Source organism: Bufo bufo, chromosome 2, assembly GCF_905171765.1.
Source record: "Bufo bufo chromosome 2, aBufBuf1.1, whole genome shotgun sequence".
Lineage (NCBI taxonomy): Eukaryota > Metazoa > Chordata > Amphibia > Anura > Bufonidae > Bufo > Bufo bufo.
In genome coordinates, this window is record NC_053390.1 from 436,338,355 (window position 1) to 436,353,686 (window position 15,332).

Here is a 15,332-nt window from a genome sequence, read left to right on the forward strand (position 1 = left end):
CTGAGGCAGGGTTCGTCGGACCGCAAAGTACACAATGCAGGTACATCTTACCTTGGGCTACTGCCGGTGCCTGCTGGACTCACGCGACCCGCGGCTGTAGCAGGAAGGAAGTCGCGTGGTGGGCGCCATCTTGCCTGCAAAGTTAGTGCGACGCAGCGCTCCTCTCTAATCCGGCAGACGAAGTGGGACGGCAGGACAGAGTATATGAACGTCTCCCTCCTGAAAACACTGCCGGTTTAAGTCCTATTGCGATACTCCTACTAGGAGACTCTGTACATAAATGCTATAAGGTCTACCAAAGGACTCTTTTGAAGTATATCTAATTATTTGATGGTGGTGCTGACATACTTACCCCCTTTACAGTGTAAAGATGGATGACAGTCTGATTGACTGATACGCAGGACTTGCTGGATTAGATAAAGCAATTACCTGATATACTGCAGAAGTGGCATACCTCAGCTAGTCTTTCAAGTTTCTGTGGACTATTTCTATGGGCCGCAAAACCTCTTCTGTGGCTTCATCAACTGTTAAACAATACATGGATGCCATGAGTCAGACAGAGCAAGAAAGTGAGGGGTCTCATGTCCCTGTTGCCTCTGCTGAAGCCTCTCAAATTGTCAAGCTGCTCTTACATCCAAGATAGACCATCTCCAGTCTGATCTCAGCTGTTTACGGCACGACTTTGACAACATTCGTGAGAGAACGACTGCAGTGGAGCAAAGGGTGAGTGATGTGGAAGATGCGTCTAGAGCAGTTGGAAATGACACCAGGCAGCTGTTGCAGCAGGTCCAGATACTGCAAGCTAGAGCGGAAGATGCTGAAAACCGCAACAGACGTAACAACGTCCGTATTCTGGGCTTACCAGAGCGAGTGGAGGGGTCTACCCCAGAAATATTTGCGGAACAACTCCTAAAAGAAGTACTGCATCCTATCTCTCTTTCCAGTTGCTTTGTTGTAGAGAGGGCACATCGGGTCCCAACCAGGCCCTTACCGCCGGGATCCCCTGCTAGGCCTTTCATTATGAAAATCCTGAACTACAGGGATAGAGATGCTATTTTGCTAGCTGCCAGACAGAAGGGCAACATCACCTATGAGAATGTCCGCTTGTCATTTTACCCGGACTTTACTGCGGAGTTCCAGAAGAAAAGGAAGCAGTTTACTGAGGTCCGAGCGCGACTGAGAGATAAAAACGTGAAATATGCAATGATCTACCCTTCCTGCTTGCGGGTGCAAGATGGAGAAACGGTCCGTTTCTTTAATACTCCTGAAGAGGCTACAGATTGGATTGATAAGAATCTAAATGCAAGGCCTTACCGCTGATGGAATGAACTCTGGCGGTGACAACTGAAGGAGCTAATAATTGCTTAAATGTTAGATTGTATTGCTGACAGGATTGTTAAGGGGGGGCGGGAGTATTATGTTTCACCGCACCACTATTACTCTTGTTATAATTCCTATTCTTTGGTTTTGTCTATTGATAAGATTTTAATCCTATACACGTATGCTGGGTGGCAATACCCTGAACCAACATGCACTGTTATAGGAGGAACTGTCTATTTACTTTCTCTCACTAAGGTACCTATATGGTATACGAGTTCACCTAATGAGTTAGGGTAGGCTATCATACCCGGAAGTTAGCTAGTTCAGGGTTTCAGGCTCAACTATGTTAGGAAGGATTGGGCAGGGTGGGATGGGAAGGTGTGGGCTGGAGAGGGCGTTTATATTGGAAGGTTCTTTGATGTGGTGTGTGTGTGTGTGTGTGTATGTATGTGCCTTCATCGGGCTGAGATTTTGGATATTCTTTCTCTGGTGGGATAAATGGCGTTAATTAAGCTGCTTTCCTGGAATGTTAGGGGTCTTAATAAGATTAAAAGGTCTTTCGTTTTCAATTATCTGAAGAGGTATAACCCTGACATAATGTTATTGCAAGAAACGCACCTGCAAGGCCAGAAAGTACTAGCTTTGCGACGTCCATGGATAGGCCCCACATATCATGCAGTATATTCAAATTACGCTAGAGGTGTTTCTATCTTAATTGCTAAAAGTCTCCCGTTTCACATACTTTCTGTGCAGTTAAACCCTTATGGTAGATATGCGATTCTGCATGCTAGTGTCAGAGGCCTGCAGTACTTAATTGTGGGTCTCAATATCCCTCCGCCATTCCGCAGAGAAGTCCTAGATTTAATTATAGCTAAAATAGCAGTGTTTCCAGCAACGCCCTGTATTATTATGGGCGACTACAATGCCACTTTTGATCCAGTACGGGACAGATTGATTCCCCAGGCCTCACACAACAATGTGCTCTCACGTTGGGCTAATGCCTATGATCTGATAGAGACGTGGCGTTATTTTCATCCCACAGATGCACAATTCTCGTGCTATTCGGCTTCTACTGGCTCACTATCCCGTATAGATCTGGCCTTTGTCAGCAGAGATTTATCCCCTCATATCAAGTCCAGTGATTATCTGCCGAGAGGGGTTTCAGATCATGCCCCCCTCCTTCTGATTTTGTCACAGCCATTGGCTCCAGCCGATAAGCAGTGGCGGTTGAATCCCATGTGGCTCGAGGTCTTACCAGTGGTGAGCGATAGCCTAGATGTTTTGGGAAACTACTGGACAGAAAATGAAGGATCTACGAATCCCCTGGTAGAATGGGATGCTTTTAAGTCAGTAATGAGGTTGATTGCTGCTATAGAAAACTTCCAAAAAGGAATTGAATATCAAGCGGATGAAACTGGAGATGGAGCTAGCTGATAGAGAGAGGTTATTTATACTAGATCTGTGTACTGAGAAGCAGACTATGTGGCTTGATGCACAGCGTAGGTTTACTTTACATTTGACTGAATATACTCAGAAGAAACTCTTGAATCAGAGACAAACCATTTTTTCAGATGGTGATAAGTGTGGTAGTGCTTTGGCATATTTGGCTCGATCTGAGACTCGGCAAACGGTGGTGGCGGGAGTTCTGAATGATCAAGGGATCTTGTTGAGGGAGCCTAGAGATGTCTGCCGTCAGTTTGCCTCCTATTATGCGAACTTGTATGCCCCCAAGACCACGTGCACTTCGGGGGAGATTGCCAATTTTTTTTTTAGCAGGTATTAATATTCTTTCTTTGGACAGAGACGACAGGGAGGTCCTAGCGTCAGATATATCTGACCTAGAGATTAAAGTAGCCATTAATTCTTTAGCAACCAAAAAAAACCCGGGTCCCGATGGATTTCCTGCTGAATGGTATAAGCGTTTTTCTAAGGACCTTGTTAATAGATTAGGGAAGCTGTTGAGATATGCGCTGGAACAAGGTTCATTGCCTCCTTCTTTCTCAAAGGCAACAATAGTAGTGATTCATAAGCCGGGAAAACCATCTGACCAGTGTAGCTCTTATCGACCTATCTCCCTTCTGAATCTTGACGTCAAAATCTTTGCGAAGATACTGGCTTTAAGATTGAGGGAGGTAATTCTTTCCATGGTTTGGGTAGATCAGTCGGGTTTCATGCCAGGGAAGACTACAGATATTAATCTAAGGCGATTGTTCACTAATCTTCAGGTCAACCATGACCATAGAGGTATGAGGGCTCTTGCGTCCTTAGACAATGAAAAAGCCTTTGATTCAGTAGAGTGGGACTTTATGTGGGCAGTGTTGATTCGAATCGGATTTCCTGAAAAATTTCTGTGCTGGCTACAGATGCTTTATAAATCACCTTCGGCAAGAGTCCAGGTAAATGGATACACATCGGACTCCTTCCCCTTAGGTAGAGGCACTAGACAGGGCTGCCCTCTCTCCTCTCCTCCTTATTATTCGCATTAATAATGGAACCTTTGTTGATACTCATTTCCTCTAACTCGGGTATAGAAGACTGGGAAATAGCTGGAATATTAGAAAAGCTTTCATTATATGCTGATATGTTGGTATACCTAGCTGATCCAGGGAAGTCCTTAGATACCCTTTTAAACGCTGTGGATTATTTTGGTAGCTTCTCGGGTCTTCGTGTGAACTGGGCCAAGTCTAGTCTTTGCTTAATTGATGACTTTGACCCAGCTCGCATTTCATTGAACACTAAGCTTCAGATTGTAGAGCAATTTACATATTTGGGGATTATTGTTCATAGGGAGGTGGCAAAGTTTTATGACTTGAATGTTGTTCCTACAATGCAATCCATTACCCAAAAATTGGAAGCATGGGAAAACTTACCTTTTGAATCTCATTGGGCGTATCAATATTATAAAAATGATTCTTCTCCCAAAACCTCTATACCTATATAGAGCTGCCCCAACGCTACTTCCCAGGAAACACTTTACTACCATGGATAGAGTAATCACCCCCTTTCTATGGAACAAATCTTCTCCCAGAATAGCGAGACGCACCCTTTAGGCATCTTACCTGCGGGAAGGCCTTGCTTTACCCAACCTGTACATGTACTATGTAGCAGTACAGTTAAATTATGTGGCGTGGTGGGTACGGGCAGACTTGGGTAATCCGGCGGTAGTGTTGGAGGCAGCATTGTTAGGGTCCTATGAAGCATTTACGAATTTGGCATATAGGAGGGGGGCTGGTTCTGCAGAAAACTATACCCAATCGATGGTAGTAAAGATTTGGGTTAAATGGAGTCAGATGCGCAACTCCGGCGAGATTAGTATTAATTGGTCACCATATTTACCATTGTGGAAAAACAGAGTGTTACCGGAGTTGTTCTCATTAATGGAATTTGAATTCTGGCCCCAAAAAGGGGTGCGTTATCTTGCCCAACTGTATGATAAGGGTCTCTTCAGAACCTTTAACAGTTTGAAGCAGGAATTTAATCTGCCCCAACATAGTTTGTACAGATATTTTCAGCTTAGACATGCCTGTCATGCTCAGTTTGGCAGAGAACCTTTTAAAGTTGGAGTGTGGCCCAGTGGAAGCAGTGGTTAGGAGGGTTCCTTTGGTCAAACCAGTGTCGACTCTTTATGCATCACTGATGGCGTTACAGGATTCTCCCCTTGATAACTCATTTGTCAAGTGGAGAAGGGATGTCAAAAATTTGGAAGATATGCATATTAAAGAATTTAGCCATACATGGAGATTCACAGTGGTAAGTGCTAGGGATCAATTGATTCAAGCTAAGTGGCTTCACAGGATATACTATACCCCTGAGAGATTATTTAAAATGGGTAAATTACCAGACCCTTAATGCACGAGATGTGGACATGAAAACGGCTGCCTAATACACATGGTTTGGCAGTGTCCGGTCATTTATGGCTTCTTGGAGGAGATTCATACTTATATTATTGATAAACTAGGCTTTCCTAATGTCTGTACTGAGCTGACGAGTCTGTTGGGGATAGTCAATGAGGTTGTTCCCACCAAATTGGCAGGAAACTATACAGAATACTCTTGTTCTATGCTAGGAAAACTATCCTCCTAAATTGGAAACCCCCTAAGAGTCCTACTGTGCAACAATGGGTACATCTAGTCAATACCGACCTTGAATTATAAAGGTTTATATATGAGCGAAGAGGGACCCCTGATCGTTTCATGAAGATATGGGATCCTTGGATTGGAGCCCAAACTCTGATACCATAGGAGGCAGCGGTGCTTGCTTCTGACCGATGAAGGTGTGTATGAATGTGTGTGTGTGTGCAGTACTTTTTATCATTCTGAGATATAATCTATTGGGTGCTATTCATACGATTAAAATGATATCCGCTTCTGACCTGAGTAAGGGCTAAAAGGAGCTGCTGTGACTGATCCCATGTAATTTAATGTACTGGACTTATTTGTTGATTGTCTGTCTGCATTTGAAGTGTAATGCTTTTTGTTAAACTTTAATAAAAAGATACTATTAAAAAAAAAAGTACTTAAAGGTTTTGCTTCAGCTCGGGGAGAAGAGAAAGGGGTCGAGGGGAAGAGCCAATGGCAGACGGGGACGAGCCTCCCTAGCATCGCGAGTGAAGCTTGGCAGGCTCGCCCCGTCTGCCATTGGCTGCTCCATCCCCCTTCCCCGACACCAGATGTTTTCATCCGTGTACAGGGAGAAGCGGCAGTGGTGGTGCGGGGACCAGGACCAGCGCAGGGAGTGGTGAGCGGGGTAAGTATATTGCCTGTGAGGGGCCCGGCACATGGGGGTCTGTTTGTGAAATTGGGTAACCCCTTTAAAACACTATATATACCCCAAAATGGTTCCTACATACAGTGCACATAGACACTAAATCAAAAGACTAGGACCTGTACAGACCCAATATTTCTTCCAGCTGATGGGCTTCTACACTTGTATCCAGTCTAGGAAAATTGTTTGTAAGCTATTATTTTTTCTTTTAGTACCTTAGTGTCACTGATATATCTTATTCTTAGATTGTTTTTTTTTTTAAAACACTTTTATTTCGGGAAACATTAATATGCATTATACAGAGGCAATATTGACACTCAATATACAAGAATATCATTCCAACCATGTTTACAGTAAGGTGTCATATCAGACATAATACAAGCAAATTTCCCTTTTTTCAAATTTTCTCCCCCCCCACAAACCATTTATTACCCCAACTTATTGCCAAACCGTCAGTCAAGAAAATAAATTTCCATAAAGGATGTCTTACATCAATAACATCACAATGTTTAATTTCACCGCCTCTAATCAGAAAGTATTCAACCTTAACCTGGTCTAATTACCTACAAGCACATTACTCCCCCAGCTTACCTAATGTCCCCTTTATCTGCTCTTCCAGGTACCATTTAGTATAACGGAAAGGTTTCATTACTTCTTGAATTTCAATAGAAGTCAGAATACGACTAATGTATTTCCTCCACTTTCCAAAGAAAAGTTTCGCAGATTTTTCTTTGTTTTCTGCTTCTAACTTCTCCATGTAAAGAATACGACTCATAATTCCTATGGCTTCGTCAAGTGTGGGGATAGAAGGAAATATCCAATGTCTCAGTATTGTTTTTTTTACAGCCAATAAAAATAAGTGGATACCTTTTAACAAACGTGGAATGAGTTATTTCTCCTCTAGAATCCCAAGGAATGTAATGAAATACACAATGTAGAGGATTTAGTTGTACCTCAACTCCCCAGACCTGCTTAATGAGTTCTAATGCTCCCTTCCATAGGGGGATTAGAGAGGGGCACTCCAGCAACCCATGTAATAGATTAGCTTTTTGTAATTTGCACTTTGGGCACCATCTAAGATAATGTGCTGGGGCATCTCTGTATGATAAATCAAATGCATATGTTGCTTTGTGCTAAATCCTAAAGTGCATCTCCCTCCATATCTCGTTACCGGTCGCCTGTCTCACACGCTCCATTCCCTCTCTTAGCTTTGGAGCTATTGTCACATCATTAAGTTCACTTTCCCATTTCTGGAATACTTTTGCTTCTAAAGGAATCGAGTGAGTATTCTGGATTTTACGATACAGGTCTGACAAAGAACAGTTTTGACTTCCCATCAGAGAATCAAACCAAACTCTTCTTTCCTGATCTCCCATATTTAATGATTGAGATTGACAAAACGATCTTAATTGAATATAGGGGAGAAAGTGCGAGGGAGGCAACCGGAACTGAGATTGGATAGTTGACCATGATAATAATTCACTTCCTGCAGGACTAAGTAGCTGCTTCAGGGAGACAATGCCTTTCTCTCTCCATAGTGTAAACATTACTGACTGTCTCCCTGCTGAAAAAGCCGGAAGGGTCCATAATGGCATATATGGCGAGAGATACATAGGTAATCTGTATAATTTGCGTACCCATTTTCATGTTGCTAGAGTATCTTTTAGTAGTGTATATTTTTTCAGCGTAAGAGGAATATCTCGAAGTTTAGTGTGTAATATAGCCCCCAAATCCCATGGAGCGGATAATTCCTTCTCCAACGGGGTATTGGAGAAATTTGAGGTATCCTTCAGCCAGTCTTTAATATATCTCCAGAGGGATGCCAAGTGTTAGTTCCTAATATTAGGCATTTGTAAGCCACCCTCCCATTTCAGCAGGCATAATTTCGCATAAGCAATCCTTGGTCTCCTTCCACGCCAAAGAAAGCGCGAGAAGGCTTTTTGGATCCTAGCAATATCTACATGTTTTAAGAGTAGGGGAATGGTCTGCATGGGATATAGTAGCCTGGCAAAGCTGACCATCTTTAATAGATGAGCTCTCCCAAATACTGACAACGGCAAATTTAGCCATTTCTCAAGTTCTTCTACTATTTTTTTAATCAACGGCTCGTAGTTTAATTTATATAGAGATAATGGACTCCTACCTACTTTAATACCCTTATTTACATTAACTCGATAACCTGTCATATCCCCAAAGTACTGCAAAGAGTTTAGAACGATTCTTAATTCTGTCTCCGGGGATTTAAGAAAGAGTAGTATGTCATCAGCAAAACAGGTGAGTTTGACTTCTCTAGTCCCTACTCTGATCCCCTGAAACAAGTCTGATTGTATCAGGAATCTAACCAGGGGTTCAAGGGCCAAATTAAAAAGGGGTGGAGACAGAGGGCATCCCTGTCTCGTACCTCTGTGGAGGCGGAAAGGCGTCGACAAAAAACCAGGCAGATGGATCTGTGCCATTGGGCTAGCGTATAAGGTATTAAGAAACGTCCGAAAAGGCCCTACAAAACCAAAAGCCTCCAAGGATTTTCCCAACCAATTCCAATTCACATTGTCGAAAGCCTTTTCCGCATCCACAGATAGCAGAGCAGGGCAACCAAGTGTGTCTTGATTATGGAACAAATAATCCTGTATTGTTAGAACCGTCCTAATGTTTGTGACCGCAGCCCTTCCTTTAACAAACCCTACCGGATGGGGGCCTATCAAAGTTGGCATGATTTCGGCTAACCTATTTGTCATTAGCTTTGTCATAATTTTTAAGTCTTGATTTATCAATGAGATTGGGCGATACGAGCCCATCTGAGCAATATCCTTGCCCGGCTTGGGGATAAGTTTAATGTGCGCTAGTTTTCCTGTTGACATAATGTCACCTCCTTGTAGACAGGAGTTGAATAAGTCCTGAAGGACCGGGGAGACTTCTACAATAAGAGCTTTAAAAAACTCCGCTGGGAACCCATCTGGACCCGGTGCCTTCCCATTATTAAGAGATTTAATGTTAAATTGGACCTCTTCAATTGAGATTGGTTTATTAAGGCTATTCAAATTATCTTCCGTGAGTTTGGGTAGAGAGACTTTAGCTAATAGTTCTTCAGCTTTCGCTTGGTTGTAATCATCTTTGGAGTAAAGCACCTCAAAATATTTCCGGAAGCACTCCACAATATCCTTCGGATTTGTGTGCTTCTTTCCTGCGTCATCTAATATGGATCTAATGGCAGGACTATAGCGTTGTGTGTTAATCAAATTGGCCAACATTTTACCCGCTTTATTACCATATTTAAACAATTTAGCTGAATGATAATCCATATGCAGTTTAATTTGCTGTTCTAGTTTATGGTCATAGTTGTGCTTTGCTGTTACCCATCTAACCCTGTTAATATCCGTGGGGCTCATTAGATAAGAGGTGTATGCAGTACGGACCTCATCTGTGGCTTGTTGGAGTTTAAGCCATACCTTCTTCTTCCTAGCTGTTGCATAAGATATAAAATTCCCACGAATTACTGCTTTTGCTGTATCCCAAAGTAGAGAATAATTGTCCCTATGACTAGAATTATCTAAAAATTCCCACCACCAGCCTTTTAATTTATCTAGAAAATCATCATCTGTCATGAGGTAGCTAGGAAGGCGCCATACTCTATCAGTACCTCTGGGAGTGGCTTCAGCAATAGTAATGCACACCGGGGCGTGGTCAGACACCACCATATCAGTGATCTCGGCTATTAGAACCTTTTTTGAAAGCTGTGATGAGGTCAGGGCATAGTCAATCCTAGACCACGACCGGTGTACATGAGAAAAGTGTGTGAATTCCCTTTCCACTGGATTCAGAAACCTCCATATATCTACCATATCTGTGGATTTAATAAAAGATTCCAGGGAATATCCCCCCCCCCCCTCTAGTAGGCTGCGCGGGCTGATGAGTGGGCTGAGTTTGCTTTCGATCTTCCACTGGATTATGTACCGCGTTAAGGTCTCCCATGACTAATATCTGATTCCCAGCCTCTTGAGAAATCCTGCTCTCCAGATTTCTAAAAAAGGAGGCCTGACCAGCATTAGGGCCATATACATTGAATATGTCCATAGGACCTGCAGCAGTGGATATTTTGAGATGTAAAATCCTACCCTCTGCATCACATTCAGTCAATACCATATCATGGCTCAGTCGTTTGTGGATTAGAACAATTACCCCTGCTTTCCTATTTTTTGACGGTGAACCTAAGACACTACCTACCCAGAGACGTTTCATACGCCAGAAGTCAACCTCCTCCAGGTGCGTCTCCTGAAGCAGTGCAATATCTGCATTCAATTTCCTGAGGTGTTTAAGAACCATTAATCTTTTTTGCGGGGCTCTAAGGCCTTTTACATTCCATGATACTATTTTCATAAAATGAGTAGTAACATCGATATATAGAGAGCGGCACCCGGAGGAGGCCTCCCCCAGACATGAACATCAAATGCAGCCTGTGTAAAACATCCATGGAGCATGACTGTATAAATGGCAAAAAACATTTCCCCCAACCTATTAACAATAACAATAACATATTGCTTTACATATAAAGGCTTCAACAATCCGCCAAAGGACACTTTAGACTTCTCTTTTTTCGCACTGAACTGGCGAGTACATGCGGACTCTGTCTCGCCAGATTCCCACCAACATATACGCATCTTGCTAATCTCTCCATTACCCATGGAGATTCAGCACAGGTTTCTCTCCACTTCTGCTTATCTACCCTTTCCCATCCTGTTAAAGAACTATCATTAAACTTCTCCACAGTGTCACTATAGAGTTAAACATCATACTACCATCAATAAGATTGGCATCAGATAAGTTCCATGAACGCAACTTCCAATTTTTGCCATTTTACGCTGCAGAGATCAGTCCCAGTCCTGACTAGATACTCGACTGGCAACTTCTCCGGACCCACGTGGGTAAGTATCACAAGGCCTGGAATCCAAATGGCCGCTTGAACGGCCTCCTCTGGGTGAAGAACGTCCTCTTGATGCTGAGCCTGATCTCGGGCTTTCAGAAGAGTCGCCACATTTTAAGGCCTCTGTCGCTTCCCTAGGTGATAAAAACGTGTCTGTCTCTCCATTCTGCTTGAAAACACGCAGGACAGCCGGATAAACTAGTGCAAAGCGGATTTTCTTCTGCACTAGCTGTGTGCAAATCTGAGAAAAGGCTCTCCTTCTTTTAGCAACCTCCATCGAATAGTCGCCAAACAATAAAAGCTTGCTTTCCCTTATCCTGAGGGGTTGATTCAGACGTCGGTATTTCAGCAAAATAGCTTCCTTAGGGCTCTTTCACACTTGCGTTATTGTCTTCCGGCATAGAGTTCCGTCGTCGGGACTATATGCCGGAAGAATACTGATCAGGATTATCCTAATGCATTCTGAATGGAGAGTAATCCGTTCAGGATGCATCAGGATGTCTTCAGTTCCGGTACGGAACGTTTTTTGGCCGGAGAAAATACTGCAGCATGCTGCGCTTTTTGCTCCGGCCAAAAATCCTGAAGACTTGCCGCAAGGCCGGATCCGGGATCAATGCCCATTGAAAGGCATTGATCCGGATCCGGCCTTAAGCTAAACGTCGTTTCGGCGCATTGCCGGACCCGACGTTTAGCTTTTTCTGAATAGTTACCATGGCTACCGGGACGCTAAAGTCCTGACAGCCATGGTAAGTGTAGCGGGGAGCAGGGGAGCAGCATACTTACCGTCCGTGCGGCTCCCCGGGCGCTCCAGAGTGACGTCAGGGCGCCCCAAGCGCATGGATCACGTGATCACATGGATCACGTCATCCATGCGCATGGGGCGCTCTGACGTCATTCTGGAGCGCCCGGGGAGCCGCACGGACTGTAAGTATACCGCTCCCCCGTTCCCCGCTACTACTATGGCAACCAGGACTTTAATAGCGTCCTGGGTGCCATAGTAACACTGAAAGCATTTGGAAGACGGTTCCGTCTTCAAATGCTTTCAGTACACTTGCGTTGTTACGGATCCGGCAGGCACCTCCGGCAACGGAAGTGCATGCCGGATCCCAACAACGCAAGTGTGAAAGAGGCCTTATCTGCATAATTAAGAAACTTGGCTATGACAGGTCTCGGTCTGGAAGCTTGGCCCTCAAGGCGCGGTTCTCTGGGGGGGCCTATTCTATGAGCTCTTTCAACCGTGAGTGGCATTTCAAAACCCATCGCCCTAGGAAGTTCTGAGGAGCAGAATCGCGCCAATTGATGTGTTGGAATGTCCTCAGGGAGACCTATAATACGAATATTGCTCCTCCTAGAACGGTTCTCCAGGTCCTCTACTTTGTCTTGCAGAGCCTGGTTAATGCGTACTATTTCTCTAACTTGTGTCTGGGTTCTACTTAATTCATCTTTCAGGACTCCTGTTCTTTGCTCCAGTTCCCGTATATGGGATGAATTCTGCGCAATGTCTTGCTGCAGTTGCTTCATTGTCCCCGCTATAGTAGATTCTAGCGTGGCCTTAATATCTGGAGCCAGTATCTGCGCTACCGCCATCGCTATTTCTTTACTGGGGAGCTCTAATTCCTGAAGCTGCAGCATCTGCTGCGAGTGTGGAGGTGTTTCTCCCCCAGAATTGTCTGCCTCGGATAGCAAAGGGGGTTGTGAGGAGGAGCGGGTATTTCTCCGCTTACCCTCCGCCATCTTGTCCAGTCGCGGCTGCGCTGAGTGCCGCTTCGGTAGTGGAGAGATCGTCTGCGGGGGGCCGGTACGTATTAGGTATTTGTCCATGTGTCTCCCGACTCACATTTAGAGACACCGATCCTGCTTCTGATCCCGGTAAACCCCCGATATGTGGCAGGGTATGCGGAGCTCCTCCACCTCGCGTCCTCACATGTGCGCGCCGGAACCGGAAGCGACCATTCTTAGATTGTTTACGGTCTGAGTGCTGAGACCTCACTGTTGGCGAGGAGGAGAGAGTTCTCACATAGCGTTGCAGGAGACTGACTCAGTAGAAGTCTATGGGCTCTTCTCAGTTCCATCCTCTGCAGCGAGGAGAGAGAGCGCTATATGTGAGTGCTTCTCTCTCCTCTTTCTAGCTATCATGGGGATCTCAACACTAAGACTACCACCAATAAAAATGTTTGATATGTTGCTATGACATATAAAAAAAAATTGGAATGTTCAGAGACACTTTAAGTAGAAGATGCTGTACATACTTAACCACTTCACTTCCCTTTCCTTTTTATTTCAGTACATTCAGCAGCAGAGAGCTCTTAAATGGAAGCACGGTCAAGAGACGAGTTGATTTGAATTCAAGCAATAAAAGATCTTCTCCTCAAGTGGTCTGGCATTGCCCCTAGTTTCAGTGCCCAAAAAATGTGATCCAAAGACTGTTTCCTTACCTAAATGATCAAATTCTATTTTTACAGTGACATTTTGTTTATGTATGTGTATTTAGTAGTTTTACAAATACTTTTATTTTTGTTTTTATTTGTACTGATCTTAAGTTATTTTATGTCTTTTTCTCCAATCACGTACCACTGTCATAAATCTGCTGGGTGGTCTTGAAAACAAAACACTGTTTATCTGTTCTCTGCTGTTACACATGAATTTAGAATGGTTATATCTCATATCTGTGCAGTAGGCATGTGATGATTGTCATTCGGAACAACCTTTTTTTTTTTTACTGAACTTACGAAATTTTGTTCTTAAATTACTTTTATTGTTTGCGCTATAGACTGCTGGTCAATCTGTTAAAAAGTTGATCATTTGTACTGGATCTGTTCTTGGTTGTTGCCTGTAACCTGAGTTTTAGTCCTCATGCACACAGTCATAAGTTTTTCTTGTGGTCCACAAATGGCAGATCCACTAAAATTGCAGGTCCACAAAACTGACAAGTATAGGGCATGTGCTATTTTTTTGTTTTATATATCGTATTTTACGCTCTATAAGACGCACTGGCCCATAAGACACACCTAGGTTTTAGAGGAGGACAATAAGAAAAAAATATGTTTCATTAGCCATCAGATCAGCAATCGGACCCCCAATGTTAATCAGACCTCAGCTCACAGCCCCAATCAGATCCCCAATGTTAATAAGACCTCAGATCAGAGCCCAATATAAAGAAGACCCCCCAATCGGACCTCAGATGAGACCCCCATGCCTCAAATCGGTCCTCCATGTCTCATAGCAGCTCCCAGCCATAATACAGCAGCCCCCAACCATATGTAATCAGCCCCCAGCCTCACATCACAAAAAAAAATAAACCACTTACCTCTCCTGCTTCTGGAAGCCACCACTCCTCACTGCCCGCGCTCTTTTACTTCCTGCTGTCCAGGTTGAGCCGGTGCGCATAGCGTGAGGTCACAGAGCGCCCTCACACTGTGCGCAGCCGACGACCAGGAAGCGGTGAGTACAGAGCCTTCACCGCTTCCCGATCCTCCGAATGGAAGCGCTCATTAGTATTTACCCCATTAAACGCAGGGGGAAAAGTGTGTCTTATGGGGCGAAAAATATGGTATATAGCGCTGACATATTCTGCAGCGCTTTACAGACATTATCATCACTCTGTGCTAAGTGGGGCTCACAATGTAAGTTCCCTATCAGTATGTATTTGCAGGGCTCCAAATGGCGACCAAAACGGTCACCAATGCGCCTTAAAATTTGCAGATGGCGACAAGACTTTTTAGTCTTGTCGCCATTTGCGACTGTACCGCCGCGATCCTGCGCAGACTAAGTTCTCCATCTTCAGTAGCACAGTGGAGAAGGAAGGAGTCCCTCCCTCTCCACTGTGACGCGGCCGCCACTACCACCAATGGGGAGATAGCAGGGGAGGAGCTGTCACCACTGTGCCACCAATGAATGTAAAACATAAGTATAGGCAGCGGTATCACAGACCCGGCACCCGGCCTCTATAACAGGGCATGCGTTACGCGGCAATTAACCCCTCAGGTGCCACAGATCACATGCCCTGTTATTGAGGCCGGCTGCCGGGTCTGTGATACCGCTGCAGACACTTGTATAAAGGAGTTAAAGAGGACCTTTCATGGGTCCAAAGAATATGAACTTAGTAGCAGGCTGCATAGAGCGGCGCCCAGGGATCTAAGTGCACCGCTGTGGCCCCCGGTATTTTCAACATTCGGGGCAAGGAGGAGGAGACGCCAGTGTCTCTCCTTCTCCCTGACAGCAGAGCTGTCCAATCACAGTGCAGAGCTCAGAGCCAGGGAGAAAAAAAAAAAATCTATGCAGCCTGCTACTAAGTTCATATTCTTTGGACCCATGAAAGGTCCTCTTTAAT

At 44.3% G+C, this 15,332-nt stretch overlaps 1 protein-coding gene across 7 annotated transcripts in view; it reads left to right on the plus strand.

The window, feature by feature from the left end:
• The window catches only part of C2H19orf44 (chromosome 2 C19orf44 homolog), a 62,912-nt gene extending 49,507 nt beyond the window's left edge, over positions 1 to 13,405 (plus strand). For all 7 annotated transcript variants that reach the window (XM_040417441.1, XM_040417437.1, XM_040417439.1 and 4 more), the window contains one exon: positions 13,287 to 13,405. In XM_040417441.1, coding sequence (XP_040273375.1) covers positions 13,287 to 13,340 — 54 coding nt within the window. In that variant the 3' untranslated portion in view covers positions 13,341 to 13,405. The remainder of the gene's footprint in view (positions 1 to 13,286) is intronic.
• Positions 13,406 to 15,332: the final 1,927 nt, after the last annotated feature.